This window comes from Miniopterus schreibersii (genome assembly GCF_964146895.1).
Source record: "Miniopterus schreibersii genome assembly, chromosome: 10".
Classification (NCBI taxonomy): domain Eukaryota; kingdom Metazoa; phylum Chordata; class Mammalia; order Chiroptera; family Miniopteridae; genus Miniopterus; species Miniopterus schreibersii.
In genome coordinates, this window is record NC_138110.1 from 61,247,515 (window position 1) to 61,267,463 (window position 19,949).

General features: G+C 44.1%; 1 protein-coding gene across 2 annotated transcripts; it reads left to right on the top strand.

Annotated features, from left to right (window-relative positions):
- Positions 1-233: 233 nt before the first annotated feature.
- On the top strand, positions 234-18,663 carry COMMD7 (COMM domain containing 7). 2 transcript variants are annotated; one of them, XM_081148611.1, is made up of 9 exons: positions 234-429; positions 6,921-6,974; positions 7,073-7,175; positions 15,875-15,931; positions 16,010-16,047; positions 16,512-16,602; positions 16,918-16,967; positions 17,349-17,397; positions 17,912-18,663. In XM_081148611.1, the coding sequence occupies exons 1-9, from the start codon at positions 346-348 to the stop codon at positions 17,986-17,988; spliced, it is 603 nt and encodes a 200-aa protein (XP_081004737.1). In that variant the 5' UTR covers positions 234-345; the 3' UTR covers positions 17,989-18,663. The 2 variants fall into 2 exon arrangements, with proteins under 2 accessions (XP_081004737.1, XP_081004736.1); XM_081148610.1 differs by having other exon boundaries at positions 246-429; positions 6,924-6,974.
- Positions 18,664-19,949: the final 1,286 nt, after the last annotated feature.

Consider the following 19,949-nt stretch of genomic DNA (forward strand, 5'->3'; position numbering starts at 1 on the left):
GCCCAGAGGTCCTGTGGGGACGGTGAAAGGGAGGCCCCCGGGACGGCCGGCAGGGACCCCCGTGTGACCCCTGTGGTCCTCGGGCACTTCCACTGGGCGCAGGGGCTCCTCCCGGACGCCGGGCCCCGCGGTCTGCGCGCGTCCGCGAGGGCGCCCCGCCCCACACCGCGGGGCTCGCGCGTGTCCGCGGCTCGGCGAGGGCGCCCCGCCCGGCTCCCGGCGGCCGGGGGAGGAGCGCCGCGGCGGCGGCGGCCGGTGGCGAAAGTGCGGCTGCGGAAGCGCTGCCAGGCGGCGGCCGAGGAGGAAGCTGGGGCGGCGGCGGAGCGGCGCGGGCCGGGGGCCGCCATGGGCCGCCTGCACTGCACGCAGGGCCCGGTGCCCGAGGCTGTGGGCGGCGACATGCAGCAGCTGAACCAGCTGGGCGCGCAGGTGGGCGCGGCGGGCGGCGGGGGCTGCGGCGCGGAGGAAGGCGGCCGGGCGCCCCGCGTGCGCGCGGCGGGGGAGGGGCTGAGCGGAACCGCTGAGGAGGGCTCGCGGGCCGAGGGGCGTCGGGGGCCTGAGGGCGAGCGGAGCGCTCGGGGCGGGGGGGGCCTGGGGCCTCCGACGGGGCTGAGGGGCGTTCGGGGAACTAAGTGATAGCCTGGGGGCGTTGCGAGGCTGAGGGCCCGGGGGCGGCGGCTTCTGGTGGCCGGGGAGGGCCTGAGACGTTTAGGAGGGAGGCCGAGGCGGGCGAGAGAAACCGCCGGGCGCGGGGCTCTGCGGGCCTGGTGGCGGCGCCCCCGCGCGCTCGCCGGGAAAGGGAACGCCGTCCGCCCCGCAGCAGGGCCCGGTCGCGGTAGCGGAGCTGGCAGAGCCCTCTCGTCCCTCTCCCGGCGCCCGCCGGTCAGCCCTGGGGCGCCCTGCCGGGTGCGGGTTGCGCGGCCCTCGACGCCGCCGAGGCAGCGGGAGCAGACGGGCTGATCGGCGCTCCCGGCCCGCGCTGCGGAGGCGCCGGCCCCCGCCCCCCCGGCCTGTGACTTCCCGGGAGGCGGGGCCGCCGCGTCCCCCGCGGTCCCCGCGGCTCGCTGCGCGCTCCCGGGGCGGCGCTGACAGCCGCGTCTCGGGCCGCCGTGTCCGCTGGGGATGAGTTGCGAGCCGCGCGTCTAATTGCACGTCTTCGTAGAGCCCCATTTAAACATGAGAAAGAGACGGGAAGTTAATGTTTATTCCTAATCCACTATATCAGAATATTTCAGCGTGTAATCCACCTAGAAATACCGACGAGACGCTTGACTTCTTGGCTCTGTTTCCTGACTCCGGGGTATTGTGCACTCGCAGCCGCCTCTGGTTAGACTGCACTTTCCGGGTGCTTTGTGGACACCCGGCCAGTGGCTGCCGCGCCGCACCGCGCCCTTCCCAGGGCTTCATGTGCGCGAACCGCCCTCCGGGTCGGTACTGCTACAAACCCCGTTTCACAGATGAGGCAACGGCACTACAGCTGTCACTTATTCACTGATCGTGTACCAGGTGCCAGGTGGTGTTTTACCTGCTCAATGGCGAGCAACCCTAAAAGTTAGTTGCTAACTTTATTCCCATTTTACGGGTAAGAAAAGTGGTTCAGGGAAATAAAGTGACCAGTTCTGTGCGTGTGTTTAAATATGTTTTTTATTGATTTTTAGAGAGGGAAAGAGAGAGAAACATCACTTGGCTTCCTCCCTCACGCACCCTTAAGGGGGATGGAGCCCCGAACCTGGGCATGTGCCCTGACCAGGAACTGAACCCACGACCTTTCTGGGCACCAGGTAACACTACACCAAGGGACCACGCCAGGGCCAAAGTGACCAGAGTATAGTCAGGCAGCCCGGAAGTGATGGAGCCAGGAATTCAGGACCAGATGTCTGATTTCAGATCCCCGGGAATTAAACACACTAGAGTGGGCTTTGCAGATGAACTCACAAACCAGGTAGCTCAGCTCTTTCTTGTTTATGAGTAGGCGTTTTCTAGAAGACTTCCATTTGCAGAGTAAAACAGATTCTGCGTCAAAAAAGCTTTAAGCATCCACCCGAAACTAATGCAATATTGTATGCCAACTGTACTTTAATAATTTTTTTAAAAAAACCTTTAAGCTACTGGATTGTATGATCCCTAAGGTTACCTCCAACATGGCAGTCTTGGAAAATACAGACCATTTCCTTTAAGATCAGGGCTTGACGCATTTTCTAACCTTGAAACATACTCTAGACCTTTACCTTTGCTTTTAATACAGAATGCTTTTTCCTGATAAACAACTTAGCAACTCACCAGCGGGCCATTTTTTCCCCCTTTTATTGGGGGATCAAACTTTTTCGAATACTCTATTAGCTGAATTTCTTTTTAAGCCTGTGGCCCAGGACTACAGGAGAAAAAGAATCATTTTATTAATGTCAGCATCACCATTCATTCATTGCTCATTCAGCGGATATTTATCTGAATGCCTGTTACATACCAACTAGCCACTAAACCCGGTGAGGTTTACAAAGCCTGTTGTGCTGGGGAAGTTGTGATCTGTGAGAGCTGGTCAGCAGTGGAGATGCAATACAGTACTAAGTGTATCTGCATGTGCTCTCTACTGCCTGTGCTCAGTCCTAGGTAATGTGGAGCCTTGAAAATAGGTGAGATTAAAAAGTAATCAGTTTTAGAATGGTTATGGGAGAGGAAATTCAGAAAAATATAAAGAAGAAAACAGATGGCCTACAATGCTCCCACCTAGCTATAAATGAAAGCAACACACACATTAGAAAATTCCAACAGTATCTGAAGGTATAAAATAAAAACAAAACACCTATTTCTCTTGCCCCAGAAATAGTCATTTTAATAGTTTCTTGTATACCTATGATGAAAAAAAGTCTGCATCTTTTTTTTTGGAAATCTGTGGCCCAGGACTAAAGGAGAAAAAGAATCTTATTAATGTCGGCATCACCATTTATTTATAGGCCCCTATCCTTACATATAAGTATCCTTTAAAAAAATTTTTTTTTCATTAAAGGGATTGTGTGATATTCCTTGAAATGGATCTACCATAATTCATTTAGCCAATCTCCTATTAGACATTCAAGTTGTTTTCAGTTTTTTATTTTTGTGAACAGTGCTGTCAACAAACTGCTTTGTGTAAATGTGTCTGGGATTACTTTCTGAACATATCTGAAGGGTGCACTTGCAATGGAATTATTAGGTCAAGGGGCATGGTCATTTAAAAATTAAATGCAGCCCTGGCCAGGTAGCTCAGTTGATTAAGAATGTTGTGCGTTGGCTCCCCAGTCAGGGCACATACACGAATCAACTAATTAACTCATAAATAAGTGGGACAACAAGTCGATGTCTCCCTCCCGCCCTCCCTCCCTCCCTTTCTCTCTCTCTTAAATAAATAAATACACTTTAAAAATTAGATGCAGATTGCCAAATTGCCCTCCAAAAATGTTGCTCCAGTCTATCCTCTCATCAGCAGTGTGTGAACATTTGTGTTTTCTTGTACTTTGACCAGAACTGATGTCATCAAACTTTTTTTTTGAAGATCTGATAAGTGAAAAAAATTCACAGCGGTATTTCTTTGTTTTACTAATTTGCATTTCTCTGTTCTGGAATGATCTGGAGCACCTTTTCATTTGTTTACTGGTAAGAATAATTAAGGTTTTGATTTCGTGGATAGTCACAGGCAGGTGAGCATTCCAGGGAGAGACAGCTATGCAGATACAAAGGCAAAGAATGGGGGAAAGTATTCAAAGAAGATTTATTCAACAAATATTTACTGTGCCCTTACAATAATTAAGGTGCTGTGACCATACAAAGCCATGCAGAGAACCTCTGCCAAGACTTGTTCCTTATCTGGATTGAAAATTCTAAGTGCCCCCAGGCTAAGTTCCAAGAGGGAGGTTAAGAATCTGGGTAGGTCCCTTTCTTGTTGGAAGTGTCCTAGTATCTTGTCCTAGGCTTTGAAGGACCAGGAGGGTTTGGGAAAGTGAAGATAGGGATAGGGGCCTGTAACAGCTGACAGACCAGATTAGCTTGAGGCCCCTATTGAGAGGAGAAGTGGGGGATGAGACCTCACAAGGGGGTTGAGCCTAGTGCTAGGCTGAGGCCTGGAAATGGCAAAGCAGTTGGAGGGCTTCTGAGCTGCCCTTTTTTTTTTTTTTTTTAGAGGCCCTGGGTAGCATAGGAAATTCAGTTGGCCAAAGATCTGATAGTTCCACAGATTTGTGCAGAAGTAAAGAGAAACCCACAAGTAGTTTGAGGACACATTCTCAATCCAGTCCTGATTATTGTTTTTACTATATAGAATCAGAAGTTAGTTAAGGCTAATACCCAAATTATTCTCAAAAATACTGGAGAAAGACAACGCCTAGATCAGCATTGGTTAAAATGTTTGGAAGTTTTGAGAGAGCGGACACTTACTTCCAGGAGTGTAAATCTGTGCAACTTCTTCGCAAGGTAGTTTGACAGCATTTTCTCAGAATTTAAAAAATGCATATATCCTTTGACCTTGGGTACTTTTAAGAACTTATCTTACATATGTCATAAAGAAATACGTGGGAGGATAGTCATTGCAGAATTGTTTAATAATACGAACAACACACACAAACTAATGTTCATCTTTAGGAAGCTAAATTATGCTAACTATACAGCTGAATGCCACGCAGTTGTTAAAAGAGTTGGTACACTTATATCTGTTGACATGATTGATCTCTGATAAAATTGAGTGAAAAAAGGCAAGGTGCAGGGAGTGGGTTCAGTATGATTGCATTTATATTTAAAAGAAATTAAAAGGAAAAAAATGATAGGAAAGCCACAGAGGTGTTGGCAATAACTCCATATGGGGAGTAGGACTGAGGTAGAGGGCAGGGAGAAAGAGAAATGTTTTATTTTATAATCTTTTATGCTAGTTGGGTCTTTTAAAAACCTTGCACATGTATTGGTTTTATATTTTCAAAGACTAGGGTTTCTTTTGTTTTTAAATTTTTTATTTATTGATTGATTTTAGGAAGAGAGGAAGGGAAAGAGAGAGGAGCACTGATTTGTTATTCCACTTATTTATGCATTCTGACCAGGGATCAGCCCGGGAACCTTGGTATATCGTGACAACGCTCTAATTAACTGAGCTACCCGGCCAGGGCCTCAAAGACTAGTTTTAAAAGAGAATACATTTTAGAGTAAAATAATACAGAACTATGCCAGGGGTTTGTGTGGAATTTCGTGGCTCATAGCAAAGGGGCAGGTACACTCAACAATCATATTACATGTACAGCTTTGGGGACTTTGAGCTGAAGTATCTGCTTGTAACCTTTATTTTTTAAGTTGTATTGCTTCAGGAAGGTGGATCTAATGGTTATGGCTATGATAATTGCTACAGTTTGTTTAGCCTCTAGCTTGGCACTTTGCATATGCCACCTTTAGTATGTTCTAGAAGCTATGTATTATTACCTTTGTTTTTCTATGGGGACTGAGACACAGAGGCTAAGTGACTGGCCCAGAATCACGTGGTGGGGTAAGTAGCAAAACACTGATTCACATCTGGGTCTTTTAAATTCTTTTTTTTTTTTTTTTTTAATGTATCTTTATTGATTTCAGAGAGGAAGGAAGAGATAAAAACATTAATGATGAGAAAGTCGTCATTGATCGGCTGCCTCCTGCACGCCCTGGGGATCAAGCCCACAACCCGGGCATGTGCCCTGACCGGGAATCAATCCATGATCTCCTAGATCCTAGGTCAATGCTCAACTGCTGAGCCACACCTGGCCGGGCTGGGTCTTTTAAATTATTTTCCCCACTGTGCCACATACACTCCACTGGGAGGGAACTTGGGAAAATAATGACATAAGTCTCAGTCTGCTTGGGCGGCTATAACAAAATAGCACAGACTACATGGCTTTAACAACAGAAATTTATTTCTCACAGTTCTGGGGGCTGGTAAATCCTAGATCAAGGTGCCAACAGATTTAGTTGCTGGTGAGAGCTCTCTTCCTGGCGTGCAGATGGCTGCCATCTCATGTGTCCTCATATGATATGTGTCTCTCAGAGAGAGAGAGCTCTGATGTCTCTTCCTCTTCCAAGGACACCAGCGCTATGGGATTAGGGCCCCACCTTTGTGACCACATTTGACTTTCTTTACCTCCTCATAGGCTTTATCTCCAAATACAGTAATAAATTCAACATATGAATTTTTGGGGACACAGATATTCAGCCCTTAAAAATATAATACCAATAAAGAGAAGATTTACATGCACAAAGTAATAAGAGACTGGTCTAAGACAATGTATAATAAAGTGTTAAACTTTACTGTTTTATATGTATGTATGTATGTATGTATGTATGTATGTATGTATACACACACACACAATGTTTCTGTGGGGGAAACACCCAGAAATGTGGATAGACAAAACAGAAGAAAATAAAAATCACCCAGAATTTCACCACACAAAAGTAACTGCTTTTAAAAAGCAAGGTTCAAAAAAAGTTTGTAGGGTATGTTACCATTTGTGTCAGGTGGGGGGAGAAGAATTTATATATTTGGATTGGCTTATGTTTGACTAATATGTGGAAGTATAAACAAACAAAAGAAGCTACTGCCATTAATGTTACAGTGAATTTCCCTTTTAGGCTGTGTGTGTGTATGTGTGCGCGCCTTCTCCCGTACATTTGGACCCTTGAGATGTATGTGAGCACATGTGCGTGCACACTCAGTCTCAATATATATCTCTCAAGTATCCCAATAAAATATACAAGCTTTTTGGATATAGTGACACAGATTTTTTGACACTGGTGGTAGGTATTGTGAACATTTGTAACTTTAAGATGATCAACACCTGTGTGTGATTCTTTTCTCCCTTAATGGTCTATGGTTGGATGGGATGTGGGAACACTGACCAGGAGTAGAATTTTACTGACGTTCTGTGTTACTGTCTTCACAGCAGTTCTCAGCCCTGACAGAAGTGCTATTTCACTTCCTAACTGAGCCAAAAGAGGTAAAGTATTTTGTGATAAGGAGAGTTCCCGAGTGAGGTCTACAGCCCTGAGATGCTTAGCAGGTGAAGGCCTCATTTGTGCTGCTCCCTTTCTGCAGGTGGAAAGGTTTCTGGCTCAGCTCTCTGAATTTGCCACCACCAATCAGATCAGTCTTGGCCCCCTCAGAAGCATCGTGAAAAGCCTCCTTCTCGTTCCAAATGGTGAGTAGCCTCTCAGCAGCTGAGGTCAGAGACATTCCTTGAACATTCCTCCAGTCCACAGAGTAGGCAGGCGTGCTCTGGGCAGTGAGCCAGAGCATTCTGTAGTGAACCAGACATGGGCGGGAATCACAGTCCAGGGAGGGAAGCCAGGTCAACAGATAACCCTAGTAGAGTGTAATAGCGTTGCAGTTCAAAGTGTAGTCTGCATCCTGGCTTCCGTCCCCAAAATGTTATCTGGTCCTTTACACAGTAAACACAAAAATTGAGAGTTAGCATTTAGAAACTTTTATAGCAATTTGACCAAGTCTCTAAAATCTATTTTTTTAACACAGTGCTTGGTGTGTGTGTGTTTTTAATGTGATAAAGTATTTGTAACATAAATTTATTGTTTTAATCATTTGGGGCTTGTATTTTATATGTGGTTTTCATTTCCTGTTTCTAGGAATTAATTTTCATTGTATTATACAAAAATGTTGATCTGTGATGGATTGAAAACAAAAAAGGTACACATGGTTTGAGAAGCAGAGTTTGCCTAGAGCAGTCAGGAATTTTCTAGCCAGGAGGAAGGAGATCAGAAAGGTGTGACTGTAGGGATGTCCATTGTAGCACTGTATATGATAGAGAAAAATTAGAAACAACTGGAGATTGGTGTAAGGAGTTGTGGTCCATTTTTACCAGGGGATATTTTGGTGGCCAAGAATCACGGTTCTAAGTTAGATGGACCTGAGTGTGAATCCCAGTCTGTCACTTGATAAGTAGTGTGACTTTGGCCAGGCACCCATCTCTCCCAGCCCCTATCAACAACCCATCGTTAGCAGCACCCCTGCATCTAAGGTTTAGTTTTTTGTGTGTGTGTTTTTTTGGTGTGTGGGTGGGGCTTGTTTTGAACATTGAGATCATGTAAATAAAATGCTTAAAACAGTACCTCAGTAAAAGGTTGGTCTTGTTTTTCAAATTATGTAGTAATTTAAAAAGATGTTGTTGAGGAAAATGTAATGATACAGAAAACCTTTCACAATATACTGTTTAATAAAAGTAGTAGTGCCCAGTAGTGGGTGGCAGGACTGCAGGTTGTTTTGAGTGTTTATTTTTGGCTATGTACTCTCTGAAAATTTGCTAGAAGTAATTTGGCAATTTAAAGTTAATTTTATTTAAAGAGAGGCAACATTTGAGCCTAGTCTTAAAAATCAGTAAATGTTAACAAAGCTGAGAGGAGTAAAACAGCATCCCTGGTTTGCACAGTTTAAAAATCACTAATAAGCTGATCTTCCCAGGCTTTCAGCCAAATGGTGCACTGAAAGTTGGGGTGTTAAGTTTGTTTGTTCCTGTTGGGTGTCTTCCCATATCTTAGTGCAGATCTCTTTCTTTTGCCCCGTCTTGTGCTCCAGAGGTTCTGGAGGCTTGAATCGGAACATCTCTGAAGTTTTCAACTGTGAGATTTTATGATTCTCTTTGTGCGATTGTTGCTTTTTTTTTTAATTTTGTTGTTGAAAGAATTATAGATGTCCCCTTTTTTCCACCCATTGCCCTCGTGGAAGGTTGGGTGTTTTTCAAGCAGGATTGATTCTAGAAGGTCGTTTTCTATTGATACAGAGAACACTGAAGAACTCAGCATGCCAGTCCAGCCTGGGCTTTTGGAGGCTCACTGAGTTTGGGTGTTGTTCACATCACCTAATGGAGTTATTTGACCTTGGACAAACCAGCCTCTTGGAGGCTCAGTTTCTTATCTGAAAAATGGAGTAATAAGAGCAGTTTATGGCAGTGGCATTAGGAATAAGTGAGTTAATATATATAAAGCACTCAGTACAGTACTTGTTAAACTTTAGCTTTATTTGTTGATAGTTCAGTTAGTTTCAGCCCCATGCCTCAATATCAGGTTATAAAATAAAATTTTCCTTCATCTCATGGAGAGGATCTGAATTCACTTCTTGATTATTTAGTGCCCCAAAGCTTTCAAGCTTTTCAAATTCTAGAACGGAAGTCTCAGGTTTGCTGTACTTCTCAGCTCTCAACAGATTATTTCACTGTACTTTTTGTTCCTATGCAGCCTGACCTTTGTCTTCCTGCAGAGTTTTCCTACTTGAATTCTCCACTGCTAAAGTGACTCCTAAGCATCCGACCTTGTAGCTTGTCAGTCTCTTGGCCTCTTCCGCATCCCTTAGTCATGTGTCGTTTTCGTTCCAGCCCCAGAGGCCGCCATCCCAGAGCAAGTTCTTGGCCTTTTTGTACCTGATTGTGGCAGCACCATCTTCATGTCTGCTCTCCCATCCCAGATTCCAGTTTGCCCTGGAGTACACGTCTACTGCACAGTGTGGAACGTGTTGCTCCTCTCAGCTATTCACGTAATGAAGCCTGCAGTCCTTAATTTGGTATTCAAGGCCTTTCCCAGTCTGAAATGTAGGACCCTCCTCCTCTTCCTCTTGCCTCAGCCTGGTCCTGCCTGTGCAGTTAGACCTCAGGGTCGAAGCATAGCTGGTTAGAGCTGAAGGGGCCTCAGGAACCCTCCAGATCAGTCTTCCCCAAATTTGTGTTTTCTTTCTTTTTTTTTTTCTTTAATTCTCACCTGAGGATATTTTTTCAATTGATTTTTAGAGAGAGTGGAAGAGATGGAGGGAGGGAGGAGGGGAGGGGAGGGGAGAGAGAGAAACATCGATGTGAGAGAGACGCACACAGACACACCATTCAATTAGTTGCCTCCCGCACCCCCCCACACACACACACACTGGTGCTGGGGATCAAACCTGCAACCCAGGTACCTGCCCTTGACCAGGAATTAAACCTTCAATCCTTTGGTGCTTGGGCCAACGCTGTAACTATTCTGCAACAGCAGCTAGGTCCCCACATTTGTGTTTTCATTTAGAAAAGGCTTCAGTGGCCAGGCAGAGTCAGAAGATACTGTCTCCCCACCTCCCTAGCCTTGGAACCTTGGAGATTCACACACATTAACAATCTCAGTCTCTGAAAAATCCTGCTTAACCAGTATCTGTAAAACAGTTAATCATGGAACCCTTTATTTTTTGTCACAGGGAGGGTCAGGTAAGAACTTTGTAAAGTGATAATCTAGTCTAATCTTGGTGTTGGAGATAAAGAGAGTCCTAACAGAAGAGAAATGACTTGCTTTGAACCTGTCTTGTTTGAGTTAAAGCCTAGTGGAATTTTTTAATGTTTATCTTATACTATTTAGTATGTAATTAAAAAACACCTGACTTCAGCAGTTAATCAGCCCATGGCAAAATTGTTTCATCTGTATCCCACCCACTTCACCTCAGGCTGCTCTCCAAACAATTATTTTAAAGCAAATCTAAATCCCTCAGACATCATATCATGATGAATGAATTCCTAAATACCTAGTTATGTATTTCTAGAAGGACTTTTTCAAACCCTTATCAAACCACAATGCCATTATCGTATCTAAAATTAAAATATGCAGTCAGGGTTCATATTTCCCCCTTATCTGCATTTTGTTTGTTTATAGTTGGCCCCTACATTGCATTTGGTTGCTGGGTTGCCTTTGTATGCTTACTTGTCACTATGGCTACTTAACAGCTCTGAGACCTTGAGCCAAGTTACTGAACCTCTCTGAGAATCAGTTTTTTCAGGGATAAAGCATAGCTAATATGAGTACCTCATACATTGTTATAAGAATGGAGAAAGATAATAAATGTAAAATGCTCACTTCAGTAAGTGGTAGCTGCACCACTAATATGATTGTCATTATCATGATGAGTAGTCTCCTGGATAAGATTACAGATAACTTGGTAGTAGGGCCACTTTTTAAGACTGTTGTTTGTTTTGTTTTTAAATATATCTTTATTGATTTCAGAGAGAAGAAGGGAGAGGGAGAGAGAGAGAAACATCAATGATGAGAGAAAGTCATTGATAGGCTGCCTCCTGCATGCCTCCAACTGGGGATCAAGCCCTGACCGGGAATCAAACCGCAATCTCCTGGATCCTAGGTTGATGCTCAACTGCTGAGCCATGCCGGCCAGGCAAAGACTGTTTTTTGTTTGTTTTTGTTTTTTAAATATATCTTTATTGATTTCAGAGAGAGGAAAGGAGAGGGAGAGAGAGAGATAGAAACATCAATGATGAGAGAGCCATTGATCGAGCCCACAACCCGGGCATGTGCCCTGACCAGGAATCGAACCCCAATCACCTGGATCCTAGGTCGACGCTCAACCGCTGAGCCATGCCTGGCCGGGCTGTTTTTTATTTTAATGCTTTGCTGGTCCTTGTTTTTTATTTTGTTTGTTTATTTTTTAAGAAAAAGTGTTAACTCCCTTTTCCCACTCCCAAAGGGATTCTTTCTGTCTAGGGGGGGAAATCAGGATTGAAAAATAGTTACAAATAGTATTTAATCAACTGTTGAACAACCTTTGGATCAACTGTTGGAAACCCCAGGATTTCCAAGCTTAACCTGCTCTATTACTTTTCTCTGTAGCACTTTTCACCTTATAATATACATGGCTCACTTATTTGTTACATTATAGTTATGGTTTTCTCCTCCCAGTAGAATGTAGGCCTAATGAAGACAGCGGTTGTCTTTTTGGTTCAGTGATGTTTCTCAGAGTCCAGCATAGTGCTGGCATATAGCAGGTGCTCAGTAAATCCACGTACAGAGACCAGGACCTCTGTTCCCCTAAGAGCCTTGCAGGGGTGGATTCAGGGGGCGAGCCTTCGGGGTCTGTAATCACTGAATGAATACAGTTCATCATCCTCTCCCATATCCGTCCAGGAATTTTCACCAAGGCTTATTTCTGTTCCTTGGGCTTCCTTTATTGTACTGAATAAGCTTATATAGATTTTCGGCTAGAAGAACAATGTTTGCTCATTTTCCAACTGTTCCCTGGCAAAACTGAAATCCTTACCTTCATACACACCTCTGTCTTATACAGCATACTGTTTGATGGCAATGAAGTTTTGCCTAAGGCAACCATTCCAGTGGAAATTTGTGCTAAGGAATTTATAAACCATCCCTGATGGTTACCTGTGTTTAAAGAAGGACATTCTCAAATTTCATCAACTAACATGTGCTGATGATGCCAGCCCTGGAGTTCACACAGTTTTCTGTCTGGTGTAGGGTCTAGGCTGCAGGCCTGTCTATTATAAACTCCAAAATTGCTGAGACTAGATCTTAAATGTTTTCACCACAAAAAAGAAATGATAATTATGTGACATGATAGTAGTGTTAGCTGATATTATGGTGGCAATCATATTGCAATATATAAATGTATCAAATCAACACCTTAAACTTACACAGTGTCATATGTCAATTAGATCTAAAAAATAAATGAATGAATGGAAGGAAGGAATGGATTAAGGGCTTGAGGTCCTGCATGAGGCCTAGTATGAGACCTAACTTGTTGTGGCTGTGGGCATGCTAGGCCTCAAATATATATATTTGCCAATCCTCACCTGAGGATATTTTTTCCATTGATTTTTAGAGTAGAAGGAAGGAGGGGAGGGAGAGGGAGAGAGAGAGACTCGATGTGACACAGACACATCGATTGGTTGCCTCCCAGACCCGCCCTGACCGGGGTAGGGATCAAACTGGCAACCCAGGTACATGCCCTTGACCAGGAATTGAACCTGCAACTCTTTGGTGCACGGACCGGCTCTCTAACCAATGAGAACACCAGCCAGGGCACAAATACTATATTTTTAAGTATGACTTCTGCCTGGCAGAGGTAATGGCAGGATGGAGAACTTACCCTTTGGTCCCTGCATTTGGGAGTGTTTGTTATCAGTCACTGTCAAGGCATTGCCTGGTATTGCTTCACTGGGACAGCATCTCAGAATGACCTGATGTAGAAAGAGCTTAGGTTTGGGGACACTCTGGCCTATAAGCTACTTGTCTCTGCTATTTGCCAGCTGTTATGGCCTGGACAATTCATTTAATTGTTTTTTTATTTTATTTTTTAATTAAGTAACATTTATTTTTTAATGAAAGAAAAATACAAGAAAGGAAACAAAAATGGCTCACAATTTTACCACTTTTATATTTAAAAAACCTACGTGCAACTAGAAAATTTTACTTATTTTTAAATATGTTTTTATTGATATTTAGAGAGGAAGAGAGAGGGAGAAAGGAACATTGATGTGAGAGAGAGACAGTGGTCAGCTGCCTCCCTCATGCACCCCTACCTGGGATTGATCCCGCATCCTGGGCATGTGCCCTGGCTAAGAGGAGAACCGTCACGGGATGGCACTCAACCAGCTAAGCCACACCAGCCAAGGCCATCTAGAAAATTTTAAAATGTTAGAAAGGCAGAAAAGTCTCACCCAGTTCCTTTCTCCAAAGATACCCACTTTTAAGTGGATGTGTTCAGGAAAAATGTGCCTTACATCTGCTGCTAACTCTTGGATGAGGGTATAATTACAGTTATAAATAAGAGTATCATACTGTCTTCACACAAAGGATCATACTGTGCAAACTGTTCTTTCCTTTTTAAATTACATTTTGCAAATTCACAGCGAGAGCTATCTCCTTTCTAAAGGCTACATAGTGTTCCATTGTATGGATTCTTTCATTCAGAATATTTTCTTTAGTGCTACCCAATAAATAGTGCCAGACACTTTTCTAGGAGCTTGGGGGACAGCAGTGCACAAAGTAGACCAAGTTCTTGTCAGACTGACATTCTAGTAGAAAAATTGACAAATGTTTAACAAAACTGGGGTGTTATAGCCCTGGCCGGGTAGCTCAGTTGATTAAATTGTCACCTTAATATGCCAAGGTTGTCGGTTGATCCCCAGTCAGGGCACATACAAGAATCAAGCAATGAATGCGTAAGTAAGTGGAACAACAAATCAATGTCTGTCTGTCTCTCCTTTTAAAATCAATCAATCAATAAAATTTTTTTTAAATGTGGGTAGTTATAAATGCAATACAGAAAAGTGCAGCAGTACAGGTTACAAGTGAAGGCAGTGCCACTCAAAATAGAGTGGTCAGGGAAGCCTTTAGGAGGTGAGATTCAAGCAGAGACCAGAAGGAAGTGAGGGAATGAACCATGTGCTGATTTGAGGAAGACTGTTCCCAGCAGAAGGAACCGCAAGGGCAAGTGCCTAGAGGTAGAAACCTGCCTGAGATGTTATAGGAAAAGCATAGTAAGCAAGGGAGAGAGCTGAGGTGTTCTAGAGGAGGCCACTTTGTGCAGGGCATTGTAAGTGCTTTGGATTTCAATGTAAGTGCAACCAGAGCTATTAGAGGGTTTTGAGCAGCAGAGGAGAGCCATGGTCTGAATTAAGTTTTAACAAAATCACCTTGACATCCAAGCTGCTGTGTGGATGCACCAAAAGCAGCCCATTGTTCCTGACTTTTTAATCTCTACTACTGACATTGCTAAGGAGCTTCCTACGTTCTCAGGGTACTTTTGGGGTGACTCTGTTGGGTGAATTCTTGGCAGTACAGTTGTTGACTGTACATTTTCCAAATTTTCTCCCCCAAAAGCTTGATCTTTACTTTCCTGGTAAGTTAAAGGTTTCAATAATAATGCCCACTTCAGAGTACTTTGGGATCATCAAGCAAAATGTTGGGTTTGAGCTGAGTATATATGAAGGAGCTGTACATGTGATAGTTTGAGTTCATTGGATTGGCTAGGAAGTGACCCCCTTCTTGGAAGGCCTTTATGGCCAAGGTTTCCTGGGGTCTTGCCTTTTTTTATTTTCCTGTGGCTTCCTTGCTGTGACTGATTTTGGAGATAAAAGATTTCCTCCCTTTGTTTACATGGTTTATTTTGCAGGGACAACAACCTTTAGGATTGTTTTTCTGGAGTGAGATGGGGGTGGGGACTTGGTTTCAGAGCATTACTTCAGTGCCCTCCCTGGATGGTGGTGGATGTCTTCATATTTAATTAGTCATCTTCTGGAAGACTAAGAAGTGGAAAATTTTAGATCAGTTGCCAAATTGTGACCCTGGGCTGTAGCCTGCAGGTTCATCATTGAGACGCCCAGATTCCTGGCAACACTTTGCTTTCAGGAATTGGAGCTTGCGGCCAAAACAAAGCAGCCCCCACAGGGGAGTGTTCCAGGGCTTCTGAGGGGAGGTTTGATGCTCTCCTGGGAAAGGACTTGTGAATTATAAAGGCCAAACTGTGTAGTTCATCTGGGTGTACTTCCTGGTTTTCTAGGCAGCACTGTCCAGTAGAACTATGTGGATGGAAATGGTCTGTAACCTGCACTGTCCAGTACCGTGGCCACTGGGGCCATGTGGCTATTGAGCACCTGAAATCACTATTGCGGCTGAGGAACAGAATTTAAAATTTTATTTAATTTTAATATATTTAAGTAACCACATGTGTTCAGTGGTTATGTGTTGCACAGTGCAGTTCTGGGCTGTGGTCCTGTGCCCAGCCCGCCACTGAGCTTTCCCCGCTTTGCTGCAGGGAGCGGTAGCCTTACTCTTCCCTTAGGCCTGGCTTCCTTATTAAGTTCATCAAGCCTTTCTTCTGTCTCTGATGTCTTCCAGACTTTTGGGGAAGGTGGGGGGTAAACACTTGTGTTGTACATTAAACAAAATGGTTGTCTTGTTCCCCACGTGTCTCAATGTGCCTTTTCTCCCCAGCTAGGTTGAGATCTTTACGGAGCTTGCTGAGTTTTGCCTACTCCTTTTGTCATCTGTGTTGTATAAGTTGTGCCCATTAAATACTGTCAACTGATTAATTGATTTGACCTATTTAACTTATTTCTCCCCTTTTTCCCAGGTGCTTTGAAGAAGAGTCTCACAGCTGAGCAGGTCCGGGCTGATTTCATAACTTTGGGTAGGTCATCCCCAAGGTTGCTCAGAGTGACAGGCCTTGCAGCTCTATTATATTAATTCTCCCTATGTTCTCTCATAGGTCTTAGTGAAGAGAAAGCCACTTACTTTTCTGAAAAGGTATCACAGTTCTTCTTAATCAAAGTCAATTAAGATCACTTGCTTTTATTTCACCAAAAGAAACAAATGGAAAATGCCCACTAAGGAAATGCCATCAATCATTATGTGTCATTTCCCCAGCTTAATGTTTTTCATTTGGTTTCATGCAAATAACATGCATCCAGCTTTTAAATTGCACTACGTAGTGCATTTGTAATTTTTGTGCACTTTTTTAGTGCACCCCACTGATTTGACTAAACATAAATGTCATACAGTTGTTGTTCCAACATGGATTAAACCTGGAAATGAAGGAAAACATTTCTATTGTCTTCTGCCCCTTTATACTCCCCCAACCCCTAGATCTGTGCACAAAGACCAGACCTTCCCACTGTCTTTATAAATAACTAAACGTTGCTGTGGGGGGTTTTATGAAGAGGGAGGATTTTTCCCATTGTTATGACTTTGGCTTTTTGCTTTTGTTCCAGTGGAAGCAGAATGCCCCCACCCTTGCTCGACGGGCCATAGGTCAGACTCTGATGATTAACCAGCTTATAGATATGGAGTGGAAATTTGGAGGTAATTAGTTAGAGCCAGTCTCGGGTCCCTTGGGTGATGTAGGGCTGGGTTGCAGAGGCTTTTCGATAGCTTCAGTGGGGAAGAGGTGTCCTCTGTCCTCAAAGACGATTGGGGCCAGCAGCTGCCTCTCTGTATTTCCATCCACATTGAGCAGCTGTTTCTATCTGTGGCTCTTTGATATGTTGACGTCCCGAAAAGCACATTTTGCTGTCCTCATACTCACCCCCATGTGGCTTCTGCTGCACAACCTGCAAGATTGGGTCTTCAGAGTGGGTCCTCAACCAGCCACTTACTATTTTCTCTTTTGTGTCATAGTGACTTCTGGGAGCAGCGAACTGGAAAAAGTGGGAAGTATTTTTTTACAAGTAAGTCTTCTCTTGATCATTAAAAATGGGTAGATTTTTGACTTAGTTAAAATTTATTAAACCTACCTTGGGTTTCTTTAAATATCCAATTAAATGGATGTTCCACTCAAGTGCCTTGTGTAGTTCAGAGCAATGTGGCAGCCAAAGACATGGTCTCCAACAGGCTTACTAATAGGACCCAGGTAATGTTCTTAAAAGTCTGATCGTTCTTGTAATCGTGGGACCTGTTAGGAGTTTTGATGGACAATCCAGGCTGCTCCTGTATAACCCTCAAGTTAGAAACTGGATGCTTTGATGTTTAAGTGAAAGTTCAGGTTTCAAGAATTTCTTTGCCCAGTTGTCATTTTAATTTAAAATTTTTTATTTCTTCTTTTTAATCAGTTAAAATTGGTGCTTAAAAAAGGAAATCAAACTGAAAATTTATATATAGGTGAGTCCGAATTCCCATTTGAAACTTTCCTTTTTCTCTGTTCTCTTCACTCAGTGGGCTCATGTAGCCCACCGTAAATCATTTCTTCAAGGAAAAAAGTCATTACTAAGCTGTGTTACAACCACTGCCTTTCCTCTCCTAAAAGATGGTACAAAGGTTATTAATTAATAAGCCATCAGCAGGTTGGAGACCCCAGAGTTGAAGAACCTTTCTGAAAAATGGGGGGAAAGGAATGCAAAGATTGGAAGAGCAAGAAGCTCTTACTTTAGAAGTCACATGGAGCATCCTGACATCTTTATGCTCCGGAGTTAGGCCCCTTTAAACTACCCTCCTTTTTTATGGGGCTGAGAAATTTCCTATGTTCAAGGCTCTCAGTTTTTTATTACTACCCATCAAGAGCTGCTTGGTTGTACTAAGCCAAAAAAGAAAAAATATTTCTGGGTGGAAATTAATTTTCTTGGATGAGTCCGTGGAGTTGGAAACATTTACCTGAAGCTGAATTTTCTTCCCCCAGAATTAACCTTGCCTCAGTTCTACAGCTTCCTGCACGAGATGGAGCGAGTCAGAACCAGCATGGAGTGTTTCAGCTGATTTCTGTCCCCCTGCATCTCCACCTTGTCCCTTCCCCTGCTGCCTCTACTTCTGTGAGCGACTGTTCTGAGAAGCACCTCACTCACAGGCCAGTAGGGCACTGATTTGGCCCCGCTTACTTCTTGGGAGCCCAGGTGCAAAGGCTTCTGACAAACAACAGGATTAAGTACTTAAAGAGCCCTACACAATTACCCTGTAAACTCTTTGTTAAGGGAACCTCCACCACCTATCTTCCAGGACACTTGTTAGAAATTCAAACAGGCTAGCATCTCAGGTTCAGGGAGGAAATAAGTGAGTCACCTCCCCATCAAAGTTCCAGAGTAAACAAGTGGTGCCATTACTGAAGATACAGGCTGATCGCCCTCCCCCCAAAAAGCAAGGGCTTGTTTATGACTGAGGGAGAGGCTGGCTCTGTGAATGACACGTGGGGAGTCCCCTACAAGATTTCTACCCTCTATGGTTTTGGTGGTGGTACATTGCTAATTAGGTTTTAATGGGGCATCTATATATAAATACACATTTGGTCTACTCTGAAAAGAACTGAGGCTAAACTGTCTTCATTTCCGGTTTTGCCCTATTGTTTTGTAATGAGGCAGGCCTTTGTTTGAGTTTGTTTTGGTTCAAACTGACCACATCTGTGGTTAGATGATTAATAAAAAAAGGTTCTGAAGAAAAGGTCTGCATCCGGTTGTCTTTATGTATGAATTAAAGAGTCATCTGCCTTGCAAAGAGCTAATGATCTTATCTTCAAAACTTTCCTCCCTGGTTTTGGTGAAGGCCTGGGTCTTCAGTGAAATTAGCTGTGATCCAAAGTTGGAATTTGTAAGAGTTCCAAAAAACACTTTCACAGAAACATCCCGAATAATAGCTGACCAAGTATCTGGGCATAGTGGCCTACCTAAGTTAAGACACAGAATTAATGCCCTGGCCTCTGTGGCTCAGTGGTTGGGGTGTTGGCCCATGGACCGAGGAGTTGTGGGTTCCATTCCCAGTTAAGGGCACGTGCCTGGGTTGTGGGTTCACTCCCCGCCCCTGGTAGGGGTGCATGCAGGAGGCAGCTGGTTGGTGTGTCTCTCCTCCTTCCTCCCTCCCTTCCACTTTCCCTGAAAAGCAATGGAAAGAATATTCTCAGGTGAGGATTAACAACATCAAAATTAACCATCACAGTGCCAAACCTCTAAAGAGATTGTTCCAATTTATATAAGATTACTGTCCACAAGTACCAAAGAAGAACAAATTGGTACCTTTGAACAGAGTATCCAAGAGCGTCCATGAGGTTTCTAAGGGCCTCATGTGCCTATCATTAGAATCTAATGTAAAAAGAATTCACAGAATGTCAGGACAGGAAGGCACCTAAAATACAATCTAGCCCAGCCAGCGTGGCTCAGTGGTTGAGCATCGGCCTATGATCCAGGAGATCGTGGTTGGATTCCCAGTCAGGGCACATCCCTGGGTTGCGGGCTCGATCCCCAGTAGGGGGCGTGCAGGAGGAAGCCGATCAATGACTCTCTCATCATTGATGTTTCTATTTCTCCCTGTCCCTTCCTCTCTGTGTTAAAAAAAAAAAAGTCAATAAAAACATACTTAATAAAATGCAATCTAGTTAAATTCACTCATATTACAGATGGTGAACTGGAGGCCTGGAGACTGAAACTGGGTCTCTGGCCAGTGGTCAGTGGTGCCCCATGAGCCGCAGAGTCCTGCTTGGTTCAGAAATGGGATCCTGAGTGACCTGAAGGGGATTCAGCCTAGCAAACCATCCAGGGTCCAGTCAGGGTTCTCTGTAAGAGTTGTACCTATCTGGCCACTGGACAGATTCTGATGAAGGAGCTCCTCTTGCCTCACCTGGATCACAACAGTGGCTTCCTGGTACCTCCCCCTTCCCTTCTCCAGTCTTCAACCTCACAGCTTCTACAATCTGGCCTGTTTCCTACATGATCACTCTTATGGTAAATTTCATG

Bases quoted from the DNA above. Each gene is read 5' to 3' on its own strand.
- COMMD7 (XM_081148611.1), top strand. From the start codon at position 346: ATGGGCCGCCTGCACTGCACGCAGGGCCCGGTGCCCGAGGCTGTGGGC. The intron at 15,932-16,009 runs GTAGGTCATCCC...GTTCTCTCATAG, and splicing joins GGCTGATTTCATAACTTTGG to GTCTTAGTGAAGAGAAAGCC. The intron at 16,968-17,348 runs GTAAGTCTTCTC...CTTTTTAATCAG, and splicing joins TGGGAAGTATTTTTTTACAA to TTAAAATTGGTGCTTAAAAA.